At 43.5% G+C, this 26,441-nt stretch overlaps 1 protein-coding gene across 1 annotated transcript in view; it reads right to left on the bottom strand.

The window, feature by feature from the left end:
* EPHA4 (EPH receptor A4) overlaps positions 1 to 26,441 on the bottom strand; it is a 114,699-nt gene that overhangs the window by 61,631 nt on the left and 26,627 nt on the right. The window contains exon 4 of the mRNA XM_069865080.1: positions 7,562 to 7,717. Within this exon, the coding sequence (XP_069721181.1) occupies positions 7,562 to 7,717 (156 nt within the window). The remainder of the gene's footprint in view (positions 1 to 7,561; positions 7,718 to 26,441) is intronic.

Raw genomic sequence — 26,441 nt, 5'->3', positions numbered from 1 at the left:
CTACAAACACACTGTTACATGCAACAGAGTGCCAGTGGTGGGTGTTTGTTAATCAGAGTCAATCAGGCAGACCAGCAGGCTGCAATGGGCTTTGGACCAGGACTAACAAAAGGTTCTTCTTTATGAGCCTGCTCCAGAGACACTGACCCTCTTTATCTCCAGTGATTTCAGAGGGAACTCAGGGTATTCAGAAATCTTGAGCTAATTTGCTACATAATAAACAAGATTGATACAAGAGGGAAGGCTGCTATGACTCACTGTTATTTAAAAGGAGCCCAGTATGAACTGGCCCTGTTTGAATTGGCAACTTGGCCCTGGCTATACTACAGAGGAGCAGTAAAGTCTTTGATAGGTTACAGGAGCAGGAGGGACCTGAAAGTAAGGATCCAGCTGCCTAATAGCAAGAAAGCCTAACTACAAACGTGCTATCAGAAGTGGCGAAAAGTTTAGCACATATTCTGCTTTGCAAGATGTGAAAGCCAGCTTTTGTGTACAACACAGCAAGAATAAAGACAGCAAACAAAGAGGTGTAAAATGAAAAGATCTATGCAATGAACAGCTCCAAAGATCTTTGGAGCCTATCTACAGAAAGTAACGCAATGTCACTGGAAGTACATCAGGTACCTTTGAAGGGGCTACCTCAGGCATGAAGTGGCACTATGATTCTGCTGAGGCTTTCAGACGTGTTGCCAACCTCACCAATGTGACCATGCCGCCACTCTCAACAAGGCCTTTTGACACCGTTATTGTACAGACAGCCTTTAACAATTCTAATCAATACTCTTTAACTTGATCACAATCCTAAAATTCATCTCCCTGGAGGCAGGGCTGAGTGTAAAATAGAGTTGATTTTTTTCAGAGTGGATGCAAAGACAGTAATTATTAAATAATCAATGCCTTTAAACTCTTCCAATTCCCTCACCAAAATGTCTGGCAAAGCGGTGCCATGCACAGCCTTCAAGAAAAGACATTTCAGCCTCTTCTTCCCACCTCATGAAACTTACTTGAACCTGTACAAAAGTGGGGCCATCAATAATGTTTCAGCACGTGAGCTGGGAAGCCCTTCAGATAAGACTTTGCTGTTGATCTTTAACCATGTGAAAGACAAGTTGTACCACAGAGTAAACACCTGGGCTGTGTAAGTTTAGGCTTAGAAATAAAGCCCACACTCTCCTGTGACAGTTGTATATGTTGCTGCTACTAATTGCTTCTTTCAGCAGTTGTGGACAGGTCTCCTGTTGCCATGGGCTAATTTACACAAGCACTGACAGTTTGGACAAGCCTCGCTTCTTGTCTGCCTGGCTATTCCCGATCATTTATCATTATAGATTATGTGTTTTTACAACTGGCGAGACCAAAGTCAACAGTTCAGGAGATGCAGCAGCCAGTTGAAATAACAGTCATCTGCTCTACCTCCACCCTGCTTCTCCTTTCTGTGCACAGTTAGCATTACAACTGGGTTTTAATAAGGCAACTGATTTGGTAAACAATTCTTAATTTATTTACTCAAGCAAGACTCCTTTGACTTTGGTGGGAGTTCTCCCAGGCTAGGAATCTTGGACTAGTGCCAGAGATAAAATGCCCGTTTTACTGGCATCTATGATTTCCTATTTACTTGCCAAAAGAACCCTGGTTACCAGCTTCACAATAGGCTTTGTTCATTTCACCTGGAGAACAATCCAATCCATATTTCCGCTTCTCTTCAGGCTAAGGGAGTGAAGCGAAGAGGTCCAGTTACTACTGGCAGAGGTGTGGGAAAACTGATGCTTGCAGGAGCCGCCCCTGTGGGCTCTGAGTTTCCCTTCCAAAACCTACCATATAAGAATATCTTCTGTTGTCACATATGCTAAGACATGTTATCGCATCTACTCTAATAAGCTGAGCCGCAGACAATACCACCTGTGTGCACTCGCTCTTTCAAGATAAAAAAAGAATTCCACTGTGGATACCAGGAAGTTATCTGACAGTCTGACAGGAAAGAAATCCAACAAGAAAAATAAGTTGTTTCATTATTGGCCCAATTGTTGAATTTCTTATTCTGTCAGCCTTCTAATTTACTTCAACGACACTACAGAACCGGGTCCTGACTAACCAAATCAAAGCCCCCACTTAATTGAGTAAATGTCTCGGTTAATTTAAGGCTCTGGCCAGAAAATCAGAAGACGGCTAATAAACAGTTGCTGTATTTAAAGGAGCGATGATTTTAAGTCTACTGATTATAAACACACATTGCTAAATTACTCGTCTCTTCTTTTCAAGCCATAACCACTCCCCTTCCTATTCAAGCTTTTCTCAATTCCTTCAGCCTGTCACCACAGACAAGGGGAGACAGCCTTCTCCTTTGAGATTCCCATCACTCACAATCCCTTTCTCTCCGTCTGGCAGCGACGGATGGGCTATTTTCCCAGCCTATGTGGAGAAAAAAATCATTCTCTCCATACTGCCTACTCATTGTGCCTTCTGTTTTTGCAACTGCCATACTTAACAGGCATTTTGACTGTTTCAATAACAAGCTTATATGATGTTTTAAGAATAAAATAATTTACTTAAGGTATGGACATATATAAAGACGTGGAAGAAGTATTGTCATAAATGTAATTTCTGAAGATTAGAGCCTGTATTGGCACATAATTCATATTATAGAGAGTGTGATCCAACAGCAGAGGTTAGACCGAAGTAGTGCCGGAGCAAGCATGCCCCACCTTCCTGGGAAGGATATATGGCAAAGGCAGTGCAAAGCAACCTAAAACATACCAGACAGCATGACAACACATTGCACCCTACTTTCTTATTCCTCTAAAACCTAGAACAGTGGTAATCAGCGTCTGTCTGGAAATTAAGAAGAGGCACAAGCTAAGTTGAAGAAAAAAGAGCACATTTGCTTATTTAGAAGTCTAAGCAATCACAGTAAACATATGCTGAAATAATCAGCTCATGTGTAATTATTACTCATTTGCAAGACCAGTTATTGGATAGGTAAATCCACTCTTTTTTGAAAATGCAGGTCAAATATTCATCTTTGAGATATATTACAAGCAACACAGGATTGCACTAAGGGCCTACATTAAACTATAACATCTATAAAATTGAAGTGTTTAGACCTTTCAGACCTCCTTTAAAGACTTGACCTTGGAAACAAATAAGGACAGTGTTATTTTAATGTGCATTCGAATTTTAACAACACAGTCACACAGCTCTAGTGGAATCCACACTGAGTTTCCACTGTAGATTGCCCATCATTTCATTATCGTTCATTATGCTGATAACTGTCAGAAGGCATTAGAAGCAGGAGCCTTGAGTAATAGCACTGAAATTGTAATTTAAAAACAATATACTTTCTGGAGGAAATACAGCAGTGCACTAAATTCAATTAGAAGAGGCGAATGTAAAGACAAGTAAGTGAAGGTTGCTGTTTCGAGTCAGGTTGTTCGATTTCTTGATAACCTAAACTGGAGAAAGCCCTTTCAAAGGAGGCGCTTTTCTCTTGCATCTCACTAAATTTGCTCTCATTATCTCTAAGGTTCTGCGATATAAACTGTCTTAAATGCAACCGTTTTAGAAATATTTCAGGCCACGCCAAAATATCAATCAATCAGGCACTGTTTGGGTGGCACAACAGACTAAATTATTCAGGGTCATTTACTGAGACAGATTTCAAGCTGGACAGTTTATGCTGGTAATCACTCTTTTGTAAAGGGTTCCCAATTAAAAATCATTAATAATCTGAATCGAACAGACAATATAAACAATACAAAACTGTTCCATACTCACTCATAATGTGAGCATTGTTTGTTAAGAAACAGTTAGAGAACCAGGCTCATTAATGGTGGGGATGCAAAACCAATGTCCATTAACTTGGGTGGGAACTGCACCTGCCAGTGCTAGGCTGCAATTCACAGAGTATCTCCTTACGGAGAAGGAAATCCAGCAATGAGGACCATGATTAGAACTGATTGTTTTCCAGCCTCATGGATTTGTGTGTTGGCAAGGCAATTTATTCTCCACTAGATTTGAAAAGTCCATCCTCTTGGCAAGTACTGAAATGTAACAAAGATCTTAATAGTTGCCTTAACATTATTTTTGCAATGCTTCCAAAAGGGAATCGCATCTGCGTTTTCAACGGTGCATGCTCAAGTGTATAGCAGGTCAATTGTGCCCTCTCCATGCCCAAGAACGCAGCTGACAAGCCCGCTGTGCTTCAGAGTTGAATGCCTAAAATACTTGAGTTAGGTCAAAGCAGCAGATCCAGGGCAGCTCTGCTCCTCAATGGTGACAGACATGTGAATGATTACCCCCATGGGGCAAGCTGGAGGGAAAAGGTGCATCGGTAAACATGAGCATGTTGGGGTGTCCATGCCTGGCCTACTGACAAAGCCCACTCCACTCTATCCAGTGCTTACATCCTTCCACATTCTGCTCTTATTTGAACAAGATTTAAGCCAGATATAAGTACTCACTCTAGGAGAGGTAAAATAGAGCAGAATACTAACACTAGAATTTGAGTTACAAGTTTAGATTGGATGCATGGCTTACCTGAAGGCTAGGCGCAGTTTTTACAATTCAACAACGGGGAGAGATGTCAGAGTAGCATTATGGAATTAGAAAACTCTGGAGCACCTCTGCTGCTCAGTACATTGGGAAGTAGGTGCTACTTTTATTACCTACCATGGGAACCGAGAAAGGAAAAGGAAGGGAAATTCTCTGATTTCCTTTCATCCACTAGCACAATCAGGCTAACGGAAAGTCATAACAGTCTCCCTCCCCCAACTTAGAAGGCGAGATAAGTGATGAGGCCAGCCAGTTTATTACTAAAGGAAATCAATAGCCAAGGGTCAAAGCTTTACAAAAACGCATTTTAAGAAGGCTGAAGTTCTTAATCTTAAAAAGCGTTTAGAAATAATAAAGGAAGGATCAATCAACAGTCCATTCCAGGTGTTCTCTCCGAATTAGCCAATGTTACTTTTATTCACCTGGTCTAATAGTCCTCCAAGTGAACAGAAACATGATTCTACAAGCCAGTGGAGCAAAGTCTATCTTTTTGCAAGAAGAATGGGTCTCAGATACTGTGTTTTATTTCTTCATTAGTGCGCCGTCACACTGAGCGATTACTAAATGCAGGACTCAATGAGAATACCACGGTTAAAGAGAGCATAATAAACAAAGAAGGTGCCTGATTATTATGGCTGTCAGCACAAGGGAATTGGGTTTGTCACCTGGTTTAACCAACTGGCAAGAACTGATTAGAGTCTGAATCCATCTGAAAGAACCTTTGATGTTTATGCTCCCTTGTCTCAATGTTTTGTCAGGAAAGGCAGACAAACGGGAAGCTGCTTTCAGAGGGCCTTCCTTCAGCAGAGGCCCTTTAAATACTTTCTGTCACTTGCCTCAAGCATGTGGGCAGAAGGCCACTCACTGCAGGGAGCCCCCCCAAGGATTCCCTTGCACCCCACACTTTGTACAACACAGAGGTACACCATGCACACAGGGCAGCATTTTGTGCCTGTGCAGGTACCGCCATCGTAGCAATTTTCAAATGCCACCAAGGCAGACCTCAAAGAGGGGATATTAGCGAGCACAGCAGTGCCCAGGAGAGCAAAGCTGCCCACAAGCCACTTCAGAAATAACCTGTGTCGTCCTTCACCTTGGATTGCAGAAAAAGAAGTCCTTAAGCTACAGGAAAATTCAAAGCTATGAAACAGGACCTCCAGAGACAGGTTTGTTTTTCAAGACAGATGTGCATGGAATCGTGGTGTTGGCTTAACTCTCCTGCCTGCTGACTCTTCCTAGACTGCTGCAGCGATAGAGGTGGAGGCCAGCACCGTGGCCCTTGCCTTCTCTTCTTGCCCCTTTGTATTTTCAAGGTAAAAAAACAAGAGCAGGGACTTCAACTCTGACTGACCTCCAAGGACAGGAACGGGGAAGGGTGCCAGAAGAAGGCTGAAGACTTGAAAAAAAAAGGGCTAAGCTTGCAGGGGTACATTTTGCAATACAAGCAAACATATACATCATTTGCTCACAATTCCCCCATCTGGAAGTGTTTTGCTCTCTCATCATACTTCACTCACTGCACATGCCTATTTAAATTCAACCAGTTGATTACTAATTTGACTTCAATTTGTTCAGGGTATCACTCACTAGGACTAGGGCTTTATGAGAAACTTTCGCCTGTATAGTGTTATTTAGGGTATAGCTTCCAACAATAGTTTTATTGTTGCAAGAAGACATTTTTCCTATCAAAATGGTCAGGCTTCACATCTCCTAGTATAAATTGTATTATGAAAAGCATGTTCCTACCCACTTCAGCAAGGTTTCACAATACAGTCCTCCATCCCCAGGCAACTACTGGTAAGGGATATACAGACCTCTCTGCTTTCCTACTGCAGCTGCTCCTAGTTATGTACAGACCTGATTAGCCTCCATCCAGCAAAAGTGACAGCTGAAAAGGAGGACATCATTGAAGAAGAGCTGGAATCAAGAGGGTGTAAGGAAGGGATGAATGCTGGCATAGTTATGGACACACTTTGTTTCTGCCTTGTAAGGGAGAAATTAAGACTTAAATAAATGTGAGTCATCTCTCCAAAATGAATTGGGAATATATTAAAATGCCACAAAAGAAATATCTCAGCCTTCCCTCTCTCACAGACACTCAGCTGAACTTCATATCCCTGAATATCACTGGATATACAGATAACCCCTGGTAAAATACAGCCCTTTCACTTATTGTTTAAAAATGCCCTGCTCCTAAAGAAGTGAAACCCAAAGAACACGATTTAATATCAAGGCATGCCTGGAATCCCAGGTCTTCAGCAGCATAAGCTGTTAACCGATACGTAGGACAAGGAGTTGTTCCAGCAGCCCTGTGGAAGTGCTCAGAGTACTACACCTCTTCTTGTCTCTGATGATGACATTTTGGTGGAATTAAAGCAAATTCCATTTGCTGTACATGATGTATTTACCTACAAAGGATAAAATAAACCATACTTCGGATGTTTGATTCATTAAGGTTTATTACTACACCTTCCAGAGGAACACTTATGTTCCTAAGGGTCATCAGCTATATTTTGAGTAAATTAGGTATATAATGAGATCATGATTACCTATTTACCCTAGCTCATACAACTATGAGAAAATCTTTCACAATTTCTACAAATATCAGTATTTAAAGAGATGCAAGGTGATGTGATCTACAGGAGACAGGTCCTCAGGCTGGAACTTAGATCTGTATTTTATTTTCAGCTCTCTGAGGTGTGCGAGTCACTCCTCTTTTGTGGCTTTGTCTTTTCCCAGTCTACTGATTTAGACTGTAAAATCTCAAAGGTCAGTGCAACCATGTCACCGTTCAGAATTCAGGGCTGAGAACTAGAGCTTTCTCTCACAGAAGTGTGATCCAAAATGCAAACTGCATCTACAAAGGGCTGTAAGAGCTACTGAACACTGCTCTCAGCAGCAGGACACTTCTTAGAGACACAGATCTCCAGGCAGTACTTCTTATGTCCAGAGTGAAAGACAAACAGGAAAATGAATGATGAAAGGGGAAGAAACTGTTCAAAGACCAACTTACGAGTGCAGGGCATGGAGGCAGCATCATTTTCAGCTCGGAAAAAGCCCCGATCGCAGGTGCAGGAGGTAGAGCCTTCCCAGATGGAGTAGCTGTGAGGCGGGCATTTGGCACAAGCAACATCTGTCGAGAGAGCCTTGTAGTATCCAATTTTGCAAGCTAGATGGAGGAACAGGAAGGGAGAATGTTACTTGCCCAGGCTATGATCATAAATTGCTGGCTTACTTATTCAAAATCAAGGCAGGAGACATTTCAAAGAGATCTAACGATGTCCTCTTAGCCCCAGGTGAAGAATTAACAATCATTACACTCTTAATGAGTAATCCTATGTCAGGGGATACTAATTTCTAATTCCAACCAGAGCCATTTTAAAAGCTGGCTTGAAGATGGTAAAAGGAAAGATTATACTCTTCTATCGACACTGCCAGAAAATCAGCTGCCTCTTTGTGCTTACTGTGGAGCTGTGTATTGCTTAACCCATGTCCACCTGCATTCACGCGCGCGCGCGCACACGCACACACACACAGAGCAGGACAAAAGGGGTGCAGTTGGTTTATTCTATGACCACTTAAGGAATGGCAGCTGACAGTCAGACACTGCCAATTTTTAAGAGGGAATGGGACAGGAACCCACTGGGATTGGCAGTGAAGCCCTCAGCCTAGCATGCCCGGAAATGGCACATCTTCCTTCTGGCAAGGCAGAACTCATTTGGCTCTTTCTCCCCAAGGGAGGAAGTCGGCAATGCTTTTCCCTCTCAAAGCAAGGGCACAGCAGTAACTAAACCACTGCCACCAGGTCCCACATGCAGCTGCCAAACCTTCGGTGACATCAGCTTCAGAAATGCAATATTTACACGAAGGGCTACTTTCACATTACTTGGAAAAAACTTATTAGCATCATTAGTAACACATTTTAATGGCTAACAGGTATATCATCCTAGAAATGTCTCCCCTGGCTAGAGATGAAAGCCCACCATCACCACTGGATTTCAGCAGAGAAAATACCCGGGCATGTAAACATGTAAAAAGGAAAAGTTGTTCTGGTATTTACCACATGACACATCTCACATCTCATCATTTATCACCCACACTACCTCTAGGGTTCCCTGCTATGCACAGGCTCCAGTACATGGGACGCAGGCCCCCAGCACAGCCAAGGCTCTTTCCGGTTTACCCTTCCTTTAGCTCCCCTTGTTCTTTCCCTCTTTCTTTTACCAAGCCTTCCCATGAGAAACGGAGAGGGATTTTAGTAACATTTATAAAACAGCAAGTTACTTCACTCTTATGGCCCGAAGCTATTTATGGAATTTCTATAGTGAGTCCTAACTTTAGGACATGCCATGCTCCACCTGTAAGAGCACAGGGAGATCAGTCCACTTTGGCTCACTGTGGCTGTCACCAGACTGGAGGATCTTACAAAAACACACTGCTCAAGTAACGAACATTGAAGCTTCCAGAGTTTACATGCATCACATGATTAGATGAGGTTCAACTTGCAAGGTGCTTTTCAGCTATGCTTCAAATGGCTTTAAGGTTTCAATTAAAACCAGAAACCACAGCTTTAGTGAGAAGAACCACGAGGGTCTGTCAAAACCAGCCTTCCTACAGCAGAGACAATTCATCCCTGACCACAAACACAAACCCACTGGGTACGGCCCATCACTCAGGCAGTAGCAGCACACAAAGGCAACTCCTATAAGACAGCTTCTTCTGCTTGTGAGAAGAATTGCCCAGGAAAAAACCCAACAAAACAACAAAGCAACCATGGAAAATTACCTTTCATTTTTTGATACAATTTGCAATATCTGGTGAGTGAGCTGTACTGCTGCTACATGTCCTGTTTAACCATGCCTGGTTTAACAACAGCAGCAGCCAAGGGGCAGATACGGATCTGTAGTATTAATCCTGGTTTTCACTGTCACAGCTCAGATCAAAAATATGCTTAAGCCTGACCAGGACAGACACCAACAGGAGGAACCTCCTGCCATATACAAAGATAAGGCACAGAAAAACAGAATACAAGAGGAGACCAGGCTGACTGCTCTTATCCACAAACTTTTCTGTTATTCAAGGTTTTTAAAATCAACCACATAAACTCTAACACAACTGCTGATAAGAATATCACCACTTACAGAAATTATTAAACAAAAAGCTGTCTTTTGCATTTTCCTAGTATTAAGGTAAGCAGAAGATAAATAATCTAACACAAGGCAAAAGTCCCTACTCAGGCTAAAACACTATTGGAAAGGTAGGAAAATATCACCAGTAAAGAGTTTTGCAATCATTCCTCCTCAATGTCTTTTCAGACTCTGTGGTTTAAAAGGAAATAGATGAATACAGTGGGTACTGCAAGGTCAACAGTCTGTAACTCAAGGATGTTTTTCCCCCTTACCCCCCTGCCCCCCATTTCATGCACTGTATTTTGTTTTCTACTATATTAAGTCAAGATCATTAATATTTCAAGGCCTGACAGAAGCTCTCCCAACACAGTGGCTGCTCCTAAAGCGCACACAGCCATTTTGCTGCCAAAATCACCTACTCCTGAACAGTTTGTTTTCTTCATTTTAAGGTGCTCAGAGATTCACCACATTCCAGCACGTGGCATAAAAGGACATGAGAGAATGTGCTGCATTAAACTAGCAGTAGTTCTTTGCCCTAAGAGCCCCATGGCATCGTCACTTAAAAGCTCAGATCTAATCCTCTGAAATCTGTTCCTAGCAAAAAGCGCTGCTGACACACCTATTGCAACCAGCACCTGGTAAGGCTACAGATGGGCTTTTTTAGAAGGTTAGTGATTTAGCAGGCAAAGAAGAAGCCTGTACAGAACCTGTTCCTGAAAGTCTTTATTGCTTGCTCATGACAAATCTTCATGCGGCTGCTTTTCTGGGAAGGATTTGCTGGATGAGCCCTGGCTTGAATGGTGTGTTCTTACACAGCTTTTGAAAGATACCATTGTAAAAAGATTAGTTCACATGTGCAATGCAAACTTTGAATTCAGGTCCTTAGCTTTGCCTTAATTAGTTCTTTCTGTTAGTTTTAAAAAAATTAATCTTTTCTCACATTTAGATCACCCACCAGCATCGCAAGCTTACAATCATCCACACTAGATCCAAGGAAAACCCTCAAACAGAAATATTTTCAACATGAAAAAGCTCATATCAGAACAAATCACGCTGACTTTAAATGGACATGAGCTTGAAATGATTACGCTGCCATCTTAAGAGTTCCAATGTTAAAAGCTATTTGTTTTCTATTTCTCATGAAGTGATACAGGATTTGTCAAATACTGCTGGTCATAGTTATATGCCCTTTTTATTTAATTTACCAGGGCAATATAATTGTTATAAATTGATATAATTTATTTTTATTTATATAATAGATAAAAAAAAATATGCATGTGTGGGCTAGAAAGTCTGCTCATAAATCTCTGCAAATGCTGAATTTTCTAATAGAAAATTTTAGCCAGCAATTTCAGTATTTAAAAATTTATCTCATAGTGAATGGGGTTCTAGTCATGTTCTTTTTAGTCACAGCTACAACAAAATATATGGATTAAATTGGTTTTAACCAATTAAATTTAAATAAGCTGCTGTTTAAATAAGCTGCTTTTTTCTGATCGGGGAGACACCTTTAAAAAAATTACTCTTGCAAATTGAAAGTTGTTAATAAAAATTCCCCAGTGCTTCCTCTGAAATTGTTCCTTTGTCCTTGTTGAAATGGCAACGAATCTTTCCATCATAGTTTGGCAAAGGCTTGACATGCTTAATAGTTCTTTAAAAAAAAAAAAAAAAAAGCATTATGTCTTGCAAATACTGGATAAAGAAACCACCCCAATCTCTTTGCTGACAACTTTCTAAATAATTAAAAATGCGGTGCATATCTTAAAAATCTCTCCACAAGCCCCAGGTAGAAGCTCTGGCAACGATGTGAAGCAGCACTCTGCTCATCACCCCCTGAGCTAAGGAGGGAAGAGCTCCTGGAGCTAGAGGGGTGGCTGAGCTCCAAGCAGATGACGGGACAGGGAAGGTCCAAGTGCTGCCACTGTGCAGGAGCTCCTGTAGCAGCTCTGGCAACCAGGGACCACTACCAGAAGAAACAGTTTCTACCTGTTGCCTCAGCCTCTGCTGAAGAGGAGAACTCACAGTCAAGAAAAACACCAGCTTACATGTGAAGGAACTAATAAAGAGAATGGGGTGAATAAACAAGCAGAGAAACACGGTTTTGCTCAAGTATATCTAGTTCAGTCAATGAACTTGCACTAGAAGAAAATTAAAGATGGATGTCCTAGAGTGCTTCTTTGCAGCAGCAGCAAAGATGACCAGTGGGATGGGCAGTCCTGTATAGGGGGAGGCACAGAACACGCATGGAACACTGGAGCACAGAGCCATCACCTTACAGATCACTATGCTAAAAGATGTCATGTCCAGATGAGTTCTGCAAGGAAAGGGCCCCCAACCAGGATGGGATCAGCAGCTGAACACAAACTATGCTCCCGCTGCTCCCCTCCTGAGCAACAAAGCTGGTGAAGGGGCTGGAGAACAGGTCTTAGGAGGAGCAGCTGAGAGAGCTGGGGTTGTTTAGCCTGGAGAACAGGAGGCTGAGGAGAGACCTCGTTGCTCTCTATAACTACCTGAAAGGAGGTTGTAGAGAGGAGGGTGCTGGCCTCTTCTCCCAAGTGACAGGGGACAGGACAAGAGGGAATGGCCTCAAGCTCCGCCAGGGGAGATTTAGTCTGGACATTAGGAAAAAATTCTTCACAGAAAGGGTCATTGGGCACTGGAATGGGCTGTCCAGGGAGGTGGTTGATTCACCTTCCCTGGAGGTGTTTAAGGCACAGGTGGACGAGGTGCTAAGGGGCATGGTTTAGTGTTTGATAGGAATGGTTGGACTCGATGATCCGGTGGGTCTCTTCCAACCTGGTTGTTCTGTGATTCTGTGTGATTCCTGCACTAAATGGACCAGCACACCACTAACATTTATTATTGCAGGCAAGAGAATAATAGAGCTAAAAATACGTGGACCTAGCTGAAATTTCAGAAACTATGCACTTACTAGTCTCCCTTTGTTGATGCAGAAAAATATATCAGCTACACACTCATGAAAATTTCAAAATTCCTTCAGCTGCAATTTGGAATCAAATCTCCCTCCACACACAACAGAAGAGGGGAAACTTTGTTAAAGTCAATGATTGTAGCCAACTTTAATGAAAAACCCCAAACCAGTGTTCTTGGTGAAGTGAAGGACAAAGCAAATAATTTAAGAAAAGATACTTTAGTGTCAGGCTTATAAATTTCAGTGAGAACAGAAATTTGTGTTTAAAGACCTGAAAAAAATACTTTGATAGCGTTGTTCATGTCTTTGATCACTGGTTACTTTTTCTACAGCTCTTCCCTCTCTAGAAATATGTTAAGATCAAGTTTTAACTGCATCCTTAGGAACAAAAAGTTACTTTTATTTTTCCCCTCTAATGTTGTTCTCACTCTTTAAAAGGATGGATTTTCACTCTCGGATTGTAACAAAATCACATCTGCCACATAAGTAGGCAGCATCTTCTCAGCTTTCTTTTACTGTTATTACCATTTCTGAACAGATTTTTGTGTGTTAATTATAGAACTCAATTGTTTGGATAGTCTCTCTTGATGAGCTTTCTGCCCCGCACCATGAACCCCTACGTTATTGTACAGCTGTTTTACTTCCAAATGCTCATCAGGGTTTTCTAATTGTCAAGCTGTCCCAGCAACTAGTTCTTTTGACCTAAAAGTCAAAGAAAGGGAGTCACCCTTGTCTCCCCAACATGAATACCACAGGGGGCCCCCATGGCCCCCCTAATACCCACGAGACAATGCCTTTCCAGATCATTGCCGCTACAAGCATAATTGGGTTTGAGGTGAAATGAGAAGATTTTAAATAGGATGAATTAATGAGTTTCTTGTAAAATTAAGTCATTCTCCTGGTCCAATCTAATTATTCACTTTAAAGCCCCTGAGGGCAATAAATAAAGATACTTAGAAGCTGGCAGGGGGGAAGAGAGGGAGAGAAAAATATACCAAGTGCTGTTTCCAAATAACGTCAGATTCCTTTGATGTTTACAGTGTAAGATCTTTCTTTGCCTCCCGTTCATAATGCCTGTATGATTGCTACAAATTAAAAGGAGTTCCCCACCTTTCACTCGTATCTCTGATGAGAAAACCTGTATTTCTGCACACTAAGCATATATTCGTGTTGTATGAATGAGACGAGGAAACACAAACTTAATCCCACCAGGAAAACAGCCTAGACTGACTTCAGAGCACTTTTACTCCATGATTGGGTACCAGACTGGGAGGCTCCAAACAGAAATAAAGGGGCTTTGGAGTACAAATGTTCTAAGAAGTGCAATCCAGATTCTGTTGAAGCCACTGGAACCGTGCACACAAGAACACTGCAGGCATGCACTCAGAAATAACTGAGTGGAGAAGCACTTCACATAGACATCTCAACAACCTTAAAAAAAACATCATCTTTGGTTATTCTTTCCCCTGTGCAGCAACCTTGGCTACAAGTCTGCAGCTTGTGCTGTGGTTTGTTTTATTTTAAATGCCATGGGCTGACTGCGTGATGACAGGAAAGCTGCAGCCCTGGCAGAAGCAGGGGAACACACGGCCACCCCAGACAGCCCACAGGCATGCTGGACAGTTCTAGGCTTCTTTCAACAGTTCCTACAACGCGGACCAGTGGTCTGGCTGGCAGTCACTGTGGGGGATGTGACCCTGCTGCTGCCACTCACCTCACACCCACATCCGTCCCAGAACAAGCTGCAAGTGGAGTGCAGCACTTCTCCCCACTGCCCTGGAAGAGCCCAGCCAACGCATCAGGCAGCTGCCACTCTGTTGCTCACCTTCCCCTTCCCCCCAGAGCTGTGAGAGGAGAGGGGCAGCAGGCACCCAGCCCCGGGACAGTCTGGGATCCCCAAGGACTGCCAGGAGACGAGATTGTCCCAGGCTGGGCTAGCGCTGCCAGGGCTGCTCCCACGCTGAGCATCACCCTTGCAAGTTGAAAGGCCACATCCACCAAGAGGGACCTTATTCAGCTGGATTTTTCCTAATGCTGTATTTCTAAACATCGGAAGACAGACAGCAGGCACGTGGTCCCCAGCTGCACGGTACCACAAAGGCAACTCTTCATCCGTCACCTGCACTCTCTCCAGTGCCTACAGCGGTCGCTGCAGGAGGACTCAGTCATAGAATCATAGAATAGAATCATAGAATAACCAGGTTGGAAGAGACCCACCGGATCATCGAGTCCAACCATTCCTATCAAACACTAAACCGTGCCCCTTAGCACCTCGTCCACCCATGCCTTAAACACCTCCAGGGAAGGTGAATCAACCACCTCCCTGGGCAGCCTGTTCCAGTGCCCAATGACCCTTTCAGTGAAAAATTTTTTCCTAATGTCCAGCCTAAATCTCCCCTGGCGGAACTTGAGGCCATTCCCTCTTGTCCTGTCCCCTGTCACTTGGGAGAAGAGGCCAGCACCCTCCTCTCTACAACCTCCTTTCAGGTAGTTATAGAGAGCAATGAGGTCTCCCCTCAGCCTCCTCTTCTCCAGGCTAAACAACCCCAGCTCTCTCAGCCGTTCCTCATAAGGCCTGTTCTCCAGCCCTTTCACCAGCTTTGTTGCTCTTCTCTGGACTCGCTCCAGAGCCTCAACATCCTTCTTGTGGTGAGGGGCCCAGAACTGAACACAGTATTCGAGGAGCGGTCTCACCAGTGCCGAGTACAGAGGGAGGATAACCTCCCTGGACCTGCTGGTCACGCCGTTTCTGATACAAGCCAAGATGCCATTGGCCTTCTTGGCCACCTGGGCACACTGCTGGCTCATGTTCAGTCGGCTGTCAACCAACACCCCCAGGTCCCTCTCCTCCAGGCAGCTTTCTAGACAGACTTCTCCTAGTCTGTAGCACTGCATAGGGTTGTTGTGCCCCAAGTGCAGGACCCGGCATTTGGCCTTGTTAAACCTCATGCCATTGGACTCTGCCCAGCGGTCCAGCCTGTTCAGATCCCTTTGCAGAGCCTCCCGACCCTCCAGCAGATCAACACTTCCACCCAGCTTAGTGTCGTCCGCAAACTTGCTAAGGGTGCACTCAATGCCTTCATCCAGGTCATTGATAAAGACATTGAACAGGGCTGGACCCAGCACTGAGCCCTGGGGAACCCCACTTGTCACTGGCCTCCAGCTGGATTTCACACCATTTCCCACCACTCTGTGGGCCCGGCCATCCAACCAGTTTTCCACCCAGGAGAGTGTGCGCCTGTCCAGGCCAGAGGCTGACAGTTTCTCTAGCAGAATGCTGTGAGAAACTGCGTCAAAGGCTTTACTGAACTCCAGGAAGACACATCCACAGCCTTTCCCTCATCCAGCAGCCGAGTCACTTTGTCATAGTCATGCCAGACCGAACAAGGGTAACTCCATAGCAAAGGACTGTTGCAGCCCTTTAGGCCATATGGAAAGGTTCAGCTGCATACAGCAGGATGAGGAAGAGGAAGGCAGCATCCCAAAACAGTGGTGTAAGTAGTCACAGCAGCACTCAGAAACCTTTGGTAACCCTACAGTATGCCTGCTGTGCACCCACAGTACGGAGATGATCACCTCACTGAAAGGCAGCTAGATTTTTATCTCTTATTTTTCCATTTCCTAGAAAACAAGAAATTCAACTGTCTACTTCAGTTTCAGAGGTTAAAAGAAGTGAGGAGCAAGAAGCTGGAGAGATCTTTAGTGCAGAAATGAATCGCTGTCAACATCCAAGGTGTCTTCTTGGATCCTCAGGAGAGAAAGGGATGAGGCACTCACTACTAACTGCAAGGCACCGATCACCACACCATCACGGACTGACATCAGCAAAATCTTTCTGCACTCTTGGACACATGCCATCAGGTCACACAGACTTGTGTATGTCCACTTCACTTAAGTGCCCCTTAACTCAAGTCCTCTCCCATAACACTTAATTTCCAGAGACTCTGATGGACCTGGGAGGCCAGGCAGTCAACTGTAACTGTGGCAAAAAAATAAAAAGCATTCAGTACCTCAGATTTTTCCATGTCCTCAGTCACTAGATCTCCCACCCCACTGAGCGGTGGGACCATATTTTCCGTTTGGTGCCTGCAGAAGCAGGCATTCTCCATATCCCTCACTAGGTCCAACTCCAGCCAAGCGCTGGCTTTCCTAACTCCTCCCCTGCATCCTCAAGGCTATGGCTGGATTATACAGTCCTCCTGAGCACTTCACTTGTATGTCTGAGATGTGCCAGGGGCCGCCTGTCCACCACCTTGACCTTCTGCTTTGCCTTCTGCAGCTGCAATGGGCTGTCCATGTGCTCTCAGCAGCTGGTCCTTTACAACACACCAGCTCATGAGGGCTTCTTCACTGCCCTCCCAACCAGCAAATTTCTAAACAAGCCAAAATCTGCTCTGCTGAAGTCCAGGGATTTGATTTTTTTGTTGTTGTTTATATACACATAATCCAGTGAAATAAACCAGGAGAGACGAAGAAGCTGTTAGCTCAGCAAAGGGCACAGGCAAAACAGGACAGGACATCTGATAGGGCAACTTGTCCAAGAGAGAGCCACAGGCACAAACAAAATGGTCAGGCGCACAATGAAAGAACTACAATGGCCTATCAATTCCAGTCCAGGTGGTCATGTTCTCCTGGGTATGATTTCCTCAATACTGCCTTCATAGTTAATCGCCAGGCATCGTTACAGTGCAGCCCTGGCTTGGACAATGTGAGCACAGGCTCAAGGCACTGCTGTCATCCTCATGCTCACACATCCTCTCTGTAGGGACAGAGCATGTGTTTTTGGAGTGCCATTCCTATGCAGTATCAGTTCTTTTGGGTTTTACATAGAGAGATGCTTCTGCTTGTCTTTTCAAACCAACTTGTATCTTATACAAAAGAAATACAATTACACTGATAACTCAATTGTTTGAAAAACTGAAGCCTACTTTATCAGTCACCCTTTTCTAAGGAAACTAGACAGTCAAAAATGTAAAAGAAAAAAATTAAATACATACACAATTCATATGTTAAATAAGTTCAATTGACGCACACATGGAAAAGCCAAAAAGATGAATAATTAGCTTCTATTCTTAAAAACTATTAAGAATTATTCTGAACTTTGATGCAGACCTGAGAGATCACAACTGCTAAAAAAAAAACAAAAACAAACCTCTCCAAAAAATACACAAACTTGAAAATCTCATATTTCTGTGAATGAATAATAATGCATGCAGCACCTTTCTTTGCTATAGCTGTAGTATTGGGGGCAGAGGGGAGAGCTAGGGGACTCTGTGACGTTTTCCACATCGTGATTGCTCCTGCTCTTTGACAGTGCCCTGATCTTGCATTAGCACTGTCAACACCTCCTGCTTCCAGCCCCCTGCTCAGAAGGGAATCCTGAAAGGACTCATCAAGACATCATGAAAGGAAAACCAGCCCCCAGGCAGAACATTTGCTGTATCCATTTGCCTGGAGAAGAGGAGGCTGAGGGGTGACCTCATTGCTCTCTACAACTACCTGAAAGGACGTTGTAGAGAGGAGGGTGCTGGCCTCTTCTCCCAAGTGACAGGGGACAGGACAAGAGGGAATGGCCTCAAGCTCCGACAGGGGAGGTTTAGGCTAGACGTTAGGAAAAAATTCTTTACAGAAAGGGTCATTGGGCACTGGAACAGGCTGCCCAGGGAGGTGGTTGAGTCACCTTCCCTGGAGGTGTTTAAGGCACGGGTGGACGAGGTGCTGAGGGATATGGTTTAGTGTTTGGTAGGAACGGTTGGACTCGGTGATCCGGTGGGTCTCTTCCAACCTGGTTATTCTGTGATTCTGTGATTCTGTGTATCGGTTTTTGTCTGAATTGCAAACAAAAATTAGAGAGCTAAAAATGAGGGTCTAGGTGAAACAATTCCTGACTGAAAAAAAAAATAAAAAAGAAACAAACAAACAAAACCCCTTTCTCAGCCAGAAGTCAGCACTTTCCACAAGGACTGAAAATCCCAACTTGCTCTGCTCTCTACAGGAAGATATTTGCTAGAACTGGCAGTCGCAAGCAAAGTGGCCGGCACTCCACCAGCGGGAAACGGAAAGGACCGTTTGTCCTTGCAATGTCTCCAGGAGGTGTCCCTTCCCCTCCAGGCAGCTGTAGGATCCAACTCAGCAGAGCAGTAAAAGCACGCATAAATTCACACCAAAGTGCTATAACAAAGAGAGACACACTGCTGAACCAGGGACTCGGCACCTCCACAGTCTGCATTCTTATTTTTTAACGCATTTAAACAATAAACAGATGCCCTGGTACAATAAATACTCTTCAGAAACAGCAATCCTTTTTCGGTATAGAAATTGTTAGGCCACTGGTGCAAGTGCTAAGAGGATCTTTACAGTATTAGTGAGCCAAGCATCCGGATGTTCTCCATGCTGGGGTGCTCAAGCTGTCACTGTGCTCTATCACAGACTTCATCTAACTTTGAAAGTTTAACCACCTTTATACAAGCTGTGAGATTTAAGAGATGAGTCAACTAACAGTTTCAGATAATTACTCAATTAGAAAAACAAGTCAATGGCTTCCCTTGAACAGAAGCAGCACGAGGAGAATCACAAAACTAACAGATTTTTAAGCAAACCTAAGATAGGGGGTTTAAAATAATAATAACTAAAATAAGGGAGCATAAATGTGACTTTTGTTCTTCAAGCAACTGAAGATTTAAGAAAAAAAAATCACTCCTAAACTTTTACAATATACTCCAGTAGAAGCTGATTAATTAGCCTGAATCTTCACATTAACAAGCCCTAATCCTCTTGTCAGGGAACCTGCTTACAAGCTTCTCTCTGTAAAAGCACTGATGGGAACAGAGATCTGTATCTCAAAGCACTGTCCAGCAGCCTGGGATTATCTCCCATCTCCTAAATCTTAACAGCTCTGTAGGAAGGCAATTAAACTTCCAAAGTTAGATGAAGTCTGCAAGAGAGTACAGTAGCAGCTTGAACAGTTTGACATGGAAAAGGCTAACACACAGCCTTGACATTTGCTCCCAACACCAACAGCTGGTATCATCCAGGGTCTGGGACTTAGAAAAAGTGTGTCCTCATGAGGTATCAAAGAGCATCTAACATGCCATTTTCAGGTATTTTAGAAGTGCTCGTACTTTATACATAATAATGAGACATTGCAAGTTGGCTGAAACAATTATTACATTAATACCCTCTATTGTCAAAAATTTGTGGACTGATCCTGCGCATAAATCCTTTAATACTGTCTCCTTTGTGCAAGTGGAATTTCACTCCACAGCAGAACTCGGTATAGCTGTAATGTTTTCTGCTGCTGTTTGAACTTGTATCCTGACTGTGATGGAGCCACCTCATGCCAGCAAACTAAAAACTACAGGGTGTCTTCTGAGCTTTTTTAGTCCTGGATTAACTGTGAATGGCCTGGAACAGAGTTCAAGCTCCTATCTCTGGAGCTATAGCAAGATGCCTTAATATGGTTTCATCACCACATTCTCTCAAAATGGCTGTACGACACTACTTAAAAAAAAAAAAAGCTATTTTGGTCTCCCCAGAGAATTGCGTGACACAAAGGTTTTGGAAGATGTCTAAATATAGACAGTTCTGGTGAGATCTGGCTCTGTGCAAGATAACAACTCTGCACTATTTTTGACCATTTAACAAAGATACTGGGAACACAATGGCTTCTAAGAAAACACTGCTTCGGCTCTCCCCAGCACTGCAGAAAACAGAGACTCCCATCAACATCACTGTAAAAAACTATCAATCCTTTACTAAGTAGTACATCAATCAAAATGGTGGCATGCAAATCATGATCCATTAAGTACTTCATACTTGATTACCCATGACATTTTAGAGAGGGTCATACACTGATGAGCTGCTTCTCCTTTGCCCTTCTCTATTTGGAGTGCATGACCACTTTAAGTTCATTACCAATGCAAAGTTTAGAGCCAAGCTAAATTTCAACAAGAGGAAAACAGTGGCTCACTTGTTTGTCCTTTTCTCCTTAAATTTGTTCAAGCTGTATGTTTCTGCATTCTACATAGATCACACCTTTTCAGAAGTGTCAGACACGGGGCACATGCAGGTGTACTCTTGTTTAAACATGGCATTCGCTACCAAAGACATTCTGAAAGTGGAAAACGAAGACTAAGACCACCCAGGATCTCTCTAGATGCCTTTTTTCCTTATTCTATCCTATATGTCGAAATCATATTGAAGATTTGCTCCTTACTGGGCTAATTTACAAATCCCAAAACATGCAGGGAGGCAACTAGAAGCCGTGCTTCTACACTCGTTCTCACAGCCCGATGCCTCACAATGAGGTACCACCTCATGGCTACAGCAGAGACAATCATCCAAGCCTAAATCCTAGCTCTGTCAAGGACGCTAAGGACACTGGAGACCGTATCATCATATTAAGAGGAATTAATTTCCTTCCCAGCTGGTCTGGCCTTACCTTATGTTCATAAACTTCCAGGTCATCTCCCTGAAGATCCTGGGAGTCTCCCAGGCCTGGATAACCCTTTCTCGCAGGAGTAAATGACAGGGAAGAAGCAGGGAGCAGTGGGAGAGAAAGCAGGGCTGTTCCTTTGGGCCCCCTAATTTGAAAGGTGTAACCACACAAGACACTTCAGCATCCCTGCCTCACTTAGAAAGCAGTAATAAAATTCACAATAGATACATCTTAAAGCTGTTGTGAGGTTTAATTAAGCAATAATGTGTGCAGAGCACTTGGAGATCTCCAGATAACAAGATGTCCATATAAGAGAGAAGGTGATTACTTCTGATGAATAAAAATCTCATGGCAACAACATGGCATACTCAGCAGGGAATATCCAGGGCTGTCTTAACTCTCCTTTTACAGCCTCAGTAGAAGCAGCTTACAGATATTGCCTACCTGCTCTTTTGCATCACAGGCTCTGTCAGGATGTTCTAGAGGATGCAGAGAAATGCCTGCATGAGCCAAGCGCTGAGAGCTGTGAAATACTGTCCCTATTTAAAAATCAAAGAGCTCCTGTCAACAGGCTTTTCTATAGAGAAGAATAATTTAGCAAGAATAGATGAAATCTCCCACCTTCAGGTGATCTGGGTGGCTGTCAGGAGAAACGCGTTTTGGCAGTTCCCACATTCTTTTGTCAAACTTCTGTTGTCTGGGAAAGAGCAGGGTGCCAGAAGCCCTTGCAGGTGAATAGCTTGGCTGTTTCAAGCTCGCTTGATTCAGAGTGATAGCCTGTTTATCTAGATGTTTGGAAAGTTATTAATGAGATCAGCAAATCCTTTGCATGTATATGTTATAAATCACCTTCAGCAAAGCCATGTAAATTACCAAGTCAAGTAAGAACATGCTTATTTATCTGTGACAGTCTTTTATCACCACTAAATAAAAGCAAGAGAGTGAATTACCTAGGGACAATTGCATCCCTCATAGCAATGAAGCACAATCTATTAGGTCACAAACAGAAACATCAGTGCAGCATGATGACCCCTGTTAGGGTCCCTATCACGACATCCTGAAGGAGGTGCCAGCAGTGGCACTGTATCAATACAGAAGGTGTAGGAAAGCAGCACACTTGCTGTCCAGGCAGGACTGCTGACCTCATTCAGGTGCACTCAGAATGGTTTCCACCATGCTTGCTCTGCAGAGAGCTGATGTCTCCCTCAAGCAGGCATTTGGTGCCTCTTCTCATCATCACACCTCAGCTCAGAGTGAAGGAAACAACGGATATACAGAGGCTACTTTGGGAGACCTGTTTTAGCAGCCCCAGCAAGCAAGAGGTTCAGAAAAAGAATGGCCAGAGAGATACCAGTTTAATGAGAGGCTGCTGGAAGTTCTGGATAAGAGGAATTAAAATTTGAGCTGGACTTAGCTTTTAAAACATCTCCCATCCTTAACTGACAAGACGCATCATACACTAATTCTTTTCAGCTGATGTATGGTATATTTATATCACAGCTCTGCCCATTCATCTTTGAGGGCCAGTTAACCCACAGATTTACAACACAGCTGCTGCTCTACAAGCACAGGATTTGGCCCAGTTGCGCAATGAGTATACCCTGGTAAAATTTCAAAGTAGCTTTTTTTATGGAGGCAGCCACTTGATAAATGCTTTGAGCCAAGTTTTCCTTCAAGAGTTCTACAGAAAGTCTCCCTTTGTATGAGAAGATACATTAAAAAATATGAAATTAAATAAAATCTTGGGGAAAAAAATTGCTCAAACTAATGTTAGTCATGAACAAAAATAATTGATTGCTCTCTTCTCCTCCAGATTAGCCTTTGCCAGGCAACCTCAGGTAGGCTCTCGGCAGACACATCAGTGACCCAGTGGAAATGATGAATTAGGAGAGGGATGGCAGGGGCCCTCTGGCTCACTTCAGGTGAAGCATCTAGAGTGTAAATCCATCCATACTGGAGCAAAACCACGCTGGCTGAAAGTTTACACAGTGGAGGTGCTTATTGCTCCAGTGAGAGACAGAGCTCACACTCTGGGTGCTGCAAGAAAGCACACCAACCAAGGCACAATAATGCAGTTTCAAGACAAGACTAGCTCCAGCACAAGGAGCATGCCCACAGCTGATCCGAAGCAAATTAAGACTCCTCAGGTGGTGGGTCTAATACTGGCCAGCACTGATCTGTTTCTCCCCTCCCTCTACAAAGACCACTGGAGGCCAGTCCCATTTCCAGCAGAGGAAGCTGATGAGCCGTCCCCAGGGGCTTTGCCACACCACCTTGAGCCTCCTGTGCCCCACTGGACACAGCAAGGTACCCAGAGGACACAGACCTGCTGCAAAGCCTTTACTCTGGCAATGGTGATGCACAAGAAGAAAAGCTTCGTCTCAAATTCCTGATGGACATTGCACAGCTGCTAATCAGGAGAAAATGACAAAACAAAACCAATTTTGCTTCTAATCTGGAAAAACATCCACCGCCAACAAAACTATTGGCAAATAAACTTAATAACAACATCCTATTTTGGTTCCAAGGCTCTCATGGCTGACCTGATAGACCTATTTATTCAAGTATCTACACGATATGTAAATTAGTGCAAGATAATAAACAAAGACATTAATTGTGGTAACCACGGAGCTGTTTAGAAATGGCCAAAAGCACCACTGACTTCAGTCCAGACCACAATAATTTACTTCAGCAAAGGAATCTGGCTTTAAGTCTCACTGAGGCTTCACACGCTCCGGAGCTGACGTGTGACTCACGTCCGCCCAAATCATCCCACGCTCTTCCTGATATGGTAAGTTATCAGTTCATAGTTTTTATGAGCACTACCTTTGTCTGCCTTCACTAAACCATATCAAGACTTAATTTTGCTTCAACAATTAACAGAATGCTATCGGTAGCATCCATATTGCATCTAAGATAGCTTAGGAGAGTGAGGTTTTAAAATGTTGTTGACAAGGTGATCTTACACCAGTTAAGCAAACACACTTTGATACGCAAGACCGTCTATATTCAGCACACATCTTTCACTTTTCAAGAGATCCCAAATTCACATGGAGTAACATCCACTCCAACAAAACAGACCTGAGGCAGAAATCTTCCCCATGTTCTCCCTGCCTTTGTCAGTGATTCAGCCCACATTAGACAAACCACCCTGCAAAACCTCATTGCCTTCCTGGTGGTGTCCCTGTGACTGTCAAGTTTCATATAGTAACACACCATGCAACTCTAGACAGATGATCATCAGGAAGAGCCCCATCAGCCACCTACAGCCACCAGAGACTTCTCCCCTGCTCCCACCCCACAGAAGGGCCACAGGCAGAGAGACACCTCCCACTGGATCAGGTTGCTCAAAGCCTCATCCAACCTGGTCTTGAACACCTCCACAGATGGGGCAGCCACTACTACTCTAGGCAAACTGTGCCAGGAAAACATTTCTTTCTAATATCTAATCTAAATCTCCCCTCTTTCAGCTTTAAGCCGTTCCCCCTCATCTCTACACTCCCTGATAAAGAGCCAGCTTTCCTGTAGCTCCCTTTCAGTACTGGAAGCTGCTATAAGGTCTCCCCCCGAACATTCTTTTCTCCAAGCTGAACAACCCCAACTCTCTCAGCCTGTCCTCGTATGGGAGGCGCTGCAGCCCCCAGATCATCTTCATTGCCTCCTCTGGACCTGTTCCAACAAATCCACATTCATCAAAACACTGTAGGACAACCTGTTCTCTGAAACACTAGTGCTCAGGCCAGCATGTTAGGTTTTTTGTGTTCTTTACTTGTAAATACTTAGAACACTTTCTTGCCTGCATTCATTCATTACTAAATTCACTCACCCAAATAAACAAACTCAGGATCTTCTAACTGAACCAAAACACAAAATTTGTACGTAAGCAAAACTTGAGGCAGTTAAGCAGCACAGCGCAGGAGGAAAAGTGCTGGCTGCAATGAATTAGTCATGGCACGTCTGCTGCATCAAGTTTATTTTCTATATATATTTTTCTGTAGCGAAGGTGCAGCCAAACAGTAGCCACTAACGGGTCAGTAAATTTGCACTGCACCAGGCAGAGCTGTGAAGACACGAGATCAGCAACCAACTCAGGGAAGAGAAGAGAAGGAAGTTTCACTATGTTTTATTCTTCTGTATTTGCTTACATTTTTTGAATATTGCACTCAGCAGAGGTATTTTTTAAGGTGGCACCCAACTCATCATGGAACACAAGCAATCATTTGAAAGACCCATATGCATCACTTTTGTCAACATTAAGTGAGTTCTGACATTGCAAATGCTTAGTGACTTAATTCGGAAATACACAGACTGACCTGTTTGTCTGCAAAGTAATTTTAGGGCTTCAGAAGAATATGAGGTTTGAATATTTAACTGAAGAGCAGCAAATTCTAGACCTAAGTTAGATGTCCCCTACCTAGATTGCCTTAAATCAACAAAGAAAAAAGGAAAGTTACTCCCACACGATAACAGTTACATCAGACTCATCCATAGACTTAAAATCCAGCTCACCAAGACCCCTTGGCTGAAGAGGTCCCAGATCCGTGGAGGTGAATCATAAGCCTCCGTGACGGGCTGTGCCCTACACCAGGCTGCTGCTGCAGCATGTCCCAGCACAGAACCCTCAGACAGGGACCAAAGAAGCCAAGTCCAGGAGACGGAACAGCTACTCTAGTGTATTAAAAGTTTCCCAGAACTGCTGTTAAGGAGCAGCCTCAGCATCCAAATAATTTTATATTAATAGTTAGCTGAACACTTGGAGAGCTGCTACTGACTCATAAGCCAACTGCACTTGAAATTCTGCAGCTGGGGATTAAACATGCTGCCTCAGAGCTTGTCCACCTTGTTACACACACAGAGCCCAAGACAAAAAGCATTTGCAATTCAAAGCACTGGCAGATTCAAGGTCAAAGTTTTCCAGTTTTCAGAACTCTTCATATGTGCAAAGTCTAAAGCACTGATACCAACAGACTAATTTTTGAGCATCTACCTTCAGAAAGCAGAAGGTAATCATTATTTCAGCTTCTTGAGGGGGACTTCCCTGTCAGTGTGTGTTAGCAACTTGTTACATAAAATGTTTTGCAGTAAATCACTTGGAAATGTGAACTCAGCAAATGCCAGAGGCAATGACAGGCGGATATAAATGACAATTAGGAAGGTGTGTCCGGATGCTTGAGGTATGAGCCACGATAGTGCTTGTGAAATTTCACCTGCCTGGATTGGGACAGAGGTTGTGGCCTTTGTTAAAAAAAAAAATAAATCAGATGTGCTAATTAAAAAGAAAACTATATGTCTGGACAGACATCCAAATATTCCAGCCTCAGCAGGGAATAAAACCTACAGGTTGTGGGAATTAGTCTGAATCAGACCTCATTAAATGCTCACAGCAAGGTTGGAG

The sequence above is a fragment of the Phaenicophaeus curvirostris genome, chromosome 10, assembly GCF_032191515.1.
Source record: "Phaenicophaeus curvirostris isolate KB17595 chromosome 10, BPBGC_Pcur_1.0, whole genome shotgun sequence".
NCBI lineage: Eukaryota > Metazoa > Chordata > Aves > Cuculiformes > Cuculidae > Phaenicophaeus > Phaenicophaeus curvirostris.
Note: the sequence above shows the minus strand (reverse complement) of the source record. Positions and strands in the feature narration are given on the sequence as shown.